The sequence below is a fragment of the Bison bison genome, unplaced genomic scaffold (genome assembly GCF_000754665.1).
Source record: "Bison bison bison isolate TAMUID 2011002044 unplaced genomic scaffold, Bison_UMD1.0 scf7180017864267, whole genome shotgun sequence".
Lineage (NCBI taxonomy): Eukaryota > Metazoa > Chordata > Mammalia > Artiodactyla > Bovidae > Bison > Bison bison.
Window position 1 is genome coordinate 1,018,653 of NW_011494839.1, and position 7,650 is coordinate 1,026,302.

Here is a 7,650-nt window from a genome sequence, read left to right on the forward strand (position 1 = left end):
GATGTTCCCAATCCAGGGATTGAACTTGCACCTCCTGTGTCTCCTGCATTGCAGGTGGATTCTTTACCTGCTGAGTCATCGGGGAAGCTCTAGGGTAGGAGGAAGGTTGTCGTAAAAAGTTAGCATCCTATAGTTGGAAAGCAAAAAAAAAAAAAAAGCCTCCACAAACAAGAAAATAAAAAGAGTTACCCAAATGAAGCAGCACCCAGCAAACCGCCGTGGTGAGTCAGCCTGGGGAGGCCCAGCCCCTTGGAGGGAGCCTGGTTAAGGATCAGCTCAATTCAGGGCAGGGCTGTGTGTGCTGCTGCTTCTCATCCCAGGACCAAGTCTGAGCAGCAACCTCCCTCCCTCAGCTGCTTGAACTTTTTTTTTGTTCTCCGAGGCTGGAAAGAAGTGTCACATTTTGCTCCCTCCCAAGCCCACGCCTCCACCTCTCCCAGGGACCGTGTGCCGTGTGGAGGGGGTGCCTTAACTACAAGGGAACTTTTGCAGCCCTCTCATCCTCACACTATGAAGTTCTTCGGGAAGCCCAGGAGCCAGACAGCAGCTTTTCTGCCTCTCTGCCTGCTCTTTTTGAAGAGCCTGAGCCTAGGACACAGTAACCTTTACAGCAACCGCTATGCTGGGTGAGTGGAGCGACTTTCATGCCCTGCACGGCTTGGACTAGGGTCAGGGGAGGGCGCTGGTTTGGTCCTGAGTGAGCCTCACTTGTTCTGGTCTGTGGTCTCTGTGTGAATCTGTATGCTTTCCTGGCCACCTAATCTTAAATGTCCATGCAGTCCCAGGCTCTCTGGAGAGAATGTGCTGGGCACACGTCTAGCTTCTCATACTCTTTATGATGTGCCAACCTGAGCCGTGGACCAGTGTTGATTGGGATTCTGTCTTTAGAATCACTGTGGCCAGTGTGTACGGTATCTGCCTTGGGGTATGCTTGGCCGCGGGGATGCTGTACCAAATGAACTGTGGCCTGAAAACTAAAGCTTCCCCTTGAGGAGTGTATGCAGGAGCAGTGGGTGGAAATTCACCAGTGATTAAGAATCGGGTGTGACTTTTTATTTTCTCTTGAGTGTTTGTTAGCCTACAGCGTGGTTATTAGAAAGATTTTCAAATCTGAGCAATGGAAATGAGTCAACTCAAAATAAGCCAAATAAACGTAGCCAACTGCAAAATTATGGGGGTTTTTCTGAAGGGAGAAACCTAAAGGGGGAACGCCGTGTGCGTTTCTCCCCCTCTGGGTTAGCATGCTTTGTTTGCCTTCGGTGAGGAGGCGCGGGGCTGCGTGTGAACCGTGTGGGACTGCGCGTGTCTTATCCTAAAGGCTTACTGTGAAATATACAGCGTGTGCTTTGCTTGAATTTGCAGGGGGTCTGTCGTTCTCTGAATCTGGAAATGCTGGCATTCCTGCATTTTAGGGTTGGGAGAACCTTAAATAGCTCCTCTAATTCAGTTCCTTTCTACAGAGAAGGAAAAACTAGAGTCTTAAATCTTTCTAAATAGTCTACGAGTGCTCTGTGAGGACCAGTAGAGGAAAGTTTTCATATCAATCTGGATGAAGGCCAGGTCTTAAAGCAGTTGTTCTTTCTAGGAATCATGTAGAGAAGAATTTGTAAGTGTGACCCTGGAAAAGAGAATTGTTTCTCTTTTTCTCCTGAAGAATCTGGGCACAGCTATAGAGTTCCCTCTGAATACAGTGCTTACAGAGGAAATTTTGTAAAATGTGCTCTCAGTTTAAGGAGATGCAGGATGATGAAGAGGGGGTGTTGGTGGAGATGAGGACTATAGATAGTAACATCCCCCAAATTTCCACCCTGGTGTTCCTGGGAGTATTCAGAGTTTACATCTGACAGCTGCTTTTCTGTCTCCTGAACATACATCATCCAGGCTTTACATCTTGTCCCTGGTAGTCACCGCCCTTGGAGACCTGGGTATGGAAGCTGTGTTTAGTGACTGATGATGCCAGCTAAGATGTGGAGGAGTTTGCTCTGACTCTTTAATGGATGTTAGTTACATGATAAACATATATCAGATTTAGATGTGCTCATGTCACATAGGACCTCGCTTCTCCACTCAGCTGTGGCTCAGTCCATAATGACTTCGGTGTGTGACCCTCGTCAAAGATAAGTGAGCAGGTCAGCTTAGCAGAGCAGGTGTGCCCACTTCCCTAAGCACCACTTAGCAGAGGAAAGGAAGCCAAAGGTGGTGGCCTTTCCTAGAGAACTTGGAATCTTTTAGGACGAAGTTGCACTATCTTTTCTGTTGTTCTGCAAAGAAAGTAATTGCCATTTTCTCTCTGGCTGCTCCATAAGAAGTTAGTCCCAAATGTATAAATTAGAGGTGTCTGGAAGTCGGAAGGAAAAGATGAAACAATGAGACACGGAAGGGAGCCTTCCCTGTCCATCACAGGAGAGCTTCTCCTTTATCCAGAGATGTCTTTGAGCACACTCACCATTGAAAATGGGGGTTTTTGCTTTTCCTTCATTTGATGCATGTCATTCTCTCACCACCAAAGACAGAAGTGCCGCGGAGGTTTGGGATTCTGTTGCTTTACTTCCCCAGGAAATGCCTTCTGCAAGTCTAGCTAGAACTAGGTAAAATCACATGATAGAATGGTATTGAACGTTATTTTTGTTTCTTATCCGAAGTTATTCTAAACCACCTCAGTTTTGTCCCTTAAGTAATCTATTTAGGTATTATTGGTAGTAATTATGAAGTAGCACTATTTCTTGAAGTTTTCTTAAAAAACAAACAATTTTTTTGTGAGTCTTGGTTGAATCTGATAATAAGTGATCATCATTTGCAGGACTCTGAGCACGAACAAAAACAATATGCAGGGCAGACCAGTGTGCTTCTTAGGAGCAGCTAATGAGCCTAGGCTTTCTACACAAACTAGTAACAGTCGTGTGGTGCGGTCGTATAATAAGATGCTTGAAAAATGGCAAATTTAAGCATGATGGAAAAAAAGTGTAGGGAGACTATAAGGAAAATCTGACATAAATGAATACCTTTTCAGGTAACTATCAAATTACTTACAAGGAAGATTTAAAAATATGTAGAAAAGGGATGAAGCCAAGTGTGGAAAATAACTTGACATCAAATAACATTTATTGGTACTCTGTTAGCAGGTTTTAAGAGCTATGATACAGGGCAAACATTTTGGTGATTAAAAAAAATATCAGTCTGTGCATGAGACTCCAACTCGGGCTAACATCAGTGTTCTCTCCTTTTCCCTTATCCCCTCATATTCCTGGAAGCAGACTTGGTTATTTATTAGACTGTGATATTGAGGGCAAAAAATAAGAATCTTCTGCATGACATGAAATTAGGGTAGTTTTTTTTAGTGATGGTAAAAGAGAGATCTAAGCCAGTGACACAATAAATTCTGGTGATACTGTAGAAGCAAAGTGGCTATGATATTTTGCTGAACTGCCTATTCAGTTCTGCCTTCATGTATAATGTTTATAAGTCCTGAAGTTCAACTGCCTGCCTTTCAGTTTCTGCTTTCCCACTCTTAGTAGCTCTGTTACCTTAAGGTAAATTCCTTAACCTCTCCAAGCCTCAGTTTCTTCATCTGAGACACTGAGACAATATTCCCTGCCAAGTTGTCATGGGAATTAAATGCAACAGCCTGAGTATTGCATGGTTTTTGGCACTTAGCTTTTTTAACACCATGTCAACTACTTACTAAAAATACTTACCAGTACTTAATATAAAACACTGATAAAAAAAATTACTTTCTCAATTAGCGTAATGAGAGTTTTGGTATCCTCATTTCACAGAGAGGTTCATTGAGGGACAAAAGGGCAATCCAAGTTCACAGCTAACTATCCCACAGCGGGGATTCTAACCCAGCTCTGCCTAACTCAACAAACTGTACTTCTCACTGTGCCCCCATTCAGGTATAGAAAAGAATGACTTTTTCAGAAAAACAGAAGACTTCACCTTGTTAAGGGAACTGATAATAGGATGATGAAAGAAAAGAGTAGACTATGTGGGCAAAATTGTGAGCTGACCCTTGGTGGTCTTCTCTAAGGTGGCAAATTGTTAATAGAAAAGCAGGCAGAGACCATATGAGATAAGGAACTTTAGATTGTCACCAAAATAAGTAGCACAGAAAGCGGCCATGGGTGTGCACTTCATGCCTTCAGTATTATTCCAACACCTACTTGTGCCAAGAGTACAAGAGCCAGGGCCCTCTGATAGCTTGCAGTTTAGTAAAGACAGTAGCCCCACATGTAACATGAGGAGGTACACAGTGTTTGAGTGTGTTGTGGGATAGCAGCCTACTGTGGGATTGAAGAGAGAGCTCAATGCACCAAGAAGGAGGGAGAAATCCCTCCCCTCTTCTGGTCACGCAGCCTTGGGTACCTGGGCTAGGGTAGAGAGAGCACGACTCCCACCACCAGAGCCACGACGTGGGACTGAACGCTGTGCAGGGTCCACATGGCTATGTGCAGGCTGGTCCCAGCCCACTAGCCAGCTGGTGTGTTCTGATGAGCCAGCATCCGTGCTGCACTCGTCCTCCCATCCCTGCCCCTCCCCTTCCATCCCCCACCTACTCAGACACCCAGTTATTGGCCAAGTTCACCAATCATCCATTGGAATGGAATATCGAGATCCAGGAATTAGACTTGAAGAAAATGAGATTTTTAAAGGCATTTGGTCCTTAAAATCCTGTGAGCAGAGAGGCCCCAAATTGGGATGTGACATGGCAACCCACTCCAGTATTCTTGCCTGGAGAATCCCATGGACAGAGGAGCCTGGCACTCTGCAGTCCATGGGGTCGCAAAGAGTCGAACACGACTGAAGTGACTTAGCACAGCACATATTGCAGAGAAGTAGAGGTTTGGGGGAATAGATTTGACTTCAGGGATGTCATTCTTGTTCTCCATCTTAGCTCTCTAGGTAGTCCCCTCCATTGCTCAAAGCAGCTTTTAAGTCTTTTACCTTTCTGATGGTGGGGGTGGGGGTGGTGTTCAGTTATTAAGTCACGTCCGACTCTTTGCGACCCCATGGACTGCAGCATACCAGGCTCCCCTGTCCTTCGCCATCTCCCAGAGTTTGCTCAAATTCATGTCCATTGAGTCGGTGATGCTATCTAACCATCTCATCCTCTGCCACACTCTTCTTCTGCCTTCAATCTTTTCCAGCATCAGGGTCTTTTCCAATGAGTCGGCTTTTCACATCAGGTGGCCAAAAAATTGCAGCTTCAGTTTCACTGGTGGCTTCCTAGTAATGTTCTGAACTTTTGGAAACCTAGGGCTAGAATTCAAGCAATCCAGTTGCTCACGAATCTTAAGAGTTATCTTCTATGTTGGTGGTTAAAGTTCTTTTCAGATGGGTTGACCATGAATCCTTGCTTGCCATGGACTGGCCCTGTCTGTAAGTACTGTTCTGGGGTAGTAACTGCCAGTGCTCCTCTTTCAGTCTCAGAAGGATCCTGATTTGGGTGGAAAATTGTGGGTTCTGCCTTTTATTCTTCACTGTGTCTGTTTCCTTGATGAGCTTTACTCTAGATCTTCAACTACCTTATTTCATTGCTGAAGAGCAAGTCTATCTCTATAGTTCCTTCCATACCTATAAAAAATATCCTCCTTGTCCTCTCTCTTATAATAGCTACCAGCCATGTTTATGATGTCTTTATCTCAGCCTGGATAAAGGTAACTTCCTGCTAACTGATCTCCCTGCCTATAGTCCTTCCCGTACTGATGACCTCACTAAATAAGACTTCTGTTGTGTTACTGTCTTGCTCAAAGATCTACTTTGGCCACCTATTGCCAAATACATCAAATCCGTTCTCTGCCAGGCTCTCAAGGCCTCTATCATCAGACTCTCTGGTTCCTCTGCCTCTATTTCACTCTGCTCAGTCCTAAAACTCCTCTGTAATGAGAATAGAGAGCTTCAGCCTTGCTCATCCTGAACAAGCAAGGCAGGCAAGCCCCGCTCATAATAAGAGCCAAAAGCAAGAAGGAGCCATCTCAGATCGTGAATAATGGATTAAAATGTGTGTGATAGACTTCCCTTGCTGTCCAGTAGTTAAGACTTTGCCTTCCAATGTAGGAGGTGCAGGCTCAATCCCTGGTGGGGGAACTATGCTCCCACATGCCTCACAGTCAAAAAACCAAGCCACAAAACAGAAGCAATATTGTAACAAATTCAATAGTTTAAAAATGGTCCACATAAAAATTTATTTTTAAATGTGTGTGAAAGACATAGATTTGGGGCATCAGGTGTTAGGAAGGGTGTATGGTAGGCTCTGAGGTTGCTTTGAAACTTTGTCCCCACAGGTTGGCATGTGATTAATGGAATGGTTCTTTGATGTCTTCTGGAAGTTCTTTTAGCACTTGACCCTGGTTGCTGCTGCTGCTGCTAAGTTGCTTCAGTCGTGTCTGACTCTGTGTGACCCCATAGACAGCAGCCCACCAGGCTCCCCCGTCCCTGGGATTCTCAAGGCAAGAACAGTGGAGTGGGTTGCCATGACCCTGGTTAGTGGGAGCCTATTTTTGGTTTCCTTAGGCACTAGCACAGAGTACAGCACCCCCTTGTGGATTGTTTATCAGCTCATTACATCAAAAGCTTTCTTCCCTGCCCAGTGTTGTGTACTGGGGCTGCCAGCTTTGGTTCTGAAGGACATCGATGCTGCAGCCCCTACTCCTGACCTGAACTGGCAGGTCGATGGTACTCCATAGGGATCAGCATTCCTCCTGCCAGTGAGCTAGTGGGAGGAGGAGCATTTCCTGTGCTTCTGGACTGCTTTTCCAGTGGAGCCCAATCTGATGACAGAGCTTTTATTTTATGGCGCCAGGATACCTTCTGGGTAATGCCATTAAGCCTAATCACTTCCACCCCGTGAAAAGCAGTGAAGGATGTTAATGTTTCATAACTTTACGGCTTAGATTGTGCAGGCTACAAAAGCATTGTGTTTTCTGTCTTTATAAATGGAATTACTGAATGGAAAATAAAAACTCTTTTGATGACTTGTTTTACAGTCTTCATTATGATCAATCGGTAGATAACTGGTATATAGGATTAGCATTTGCTTTGCCAAATAAATGCCTTTCCAGTCTGCCTTCTGGGTATTAACTTCTTTATAATAAAGCAGCATGTGAAGCTTTAGGATCTTTTTCTGGGTAGTATAGTAAATTTCCTTAAGAATTAGTTTTCTTATTACAGGTTGAAGCAAACTTTTTTCTGGTTTTCTTCAACAAAATTACCATCTTTGTTCTTTTTTCTCAGTATACTTTGAAAATAGTAAAATAATTTCTTAATATGTGTTCTTAAGAATATTGTTAGGTTGTCTTGTTTTTCTTTCTCTTTTTTGTTAGAATAAAGAACCAAAAATTCAGTGGCTTAAACAAGAAACTTATTTCTCTCTCATGTGAAAAATCCAAAACTAGTATGGTTGATGGTGACAGAGACTCAGGGGTCTGTCTGGGCTATGCCTCTGCTGTGCTCAACGCTCAACTCCCAGATGTGTCAGGAAGGAGTCTTCCAGCCTTTGGGTCCAGCCTGCAGGGAAGTAGAAAGGGATGGTCTCTCCTCTTTCCTTTTAAAATCACAGCCCAGAAGTTCAAATATCACTCACTACTGGCTAGAATCAATTATATGCCCTTAGCTGCAAGAACCTTAGAATGTCACAGCAGTCTGTCTTAT

General features: G+C 44.1%; 1 protein-coding gene across 1 annotated transcript in view; it reads left to right on the forward strand.

Annotated features, from left to right (window-relative positions):
• The first annotated feature begins 510 nt into the window (after nt 1-510).
• CPA6 (carboxypeptidase A6) overlaps nt 511-7,650 on the forward strand; it is a 300,483-nt gene continuing 293,343 nt past the window's right edge. The window contains exon 1 of the mRNA XM_010848449.1: nt 511-626. Coding sequence (XP_010846751.1) covers nt 511-626 — 116 coding nt within the window. The remainder of the gene's footprint in view (nt 627-7,650) is intronic.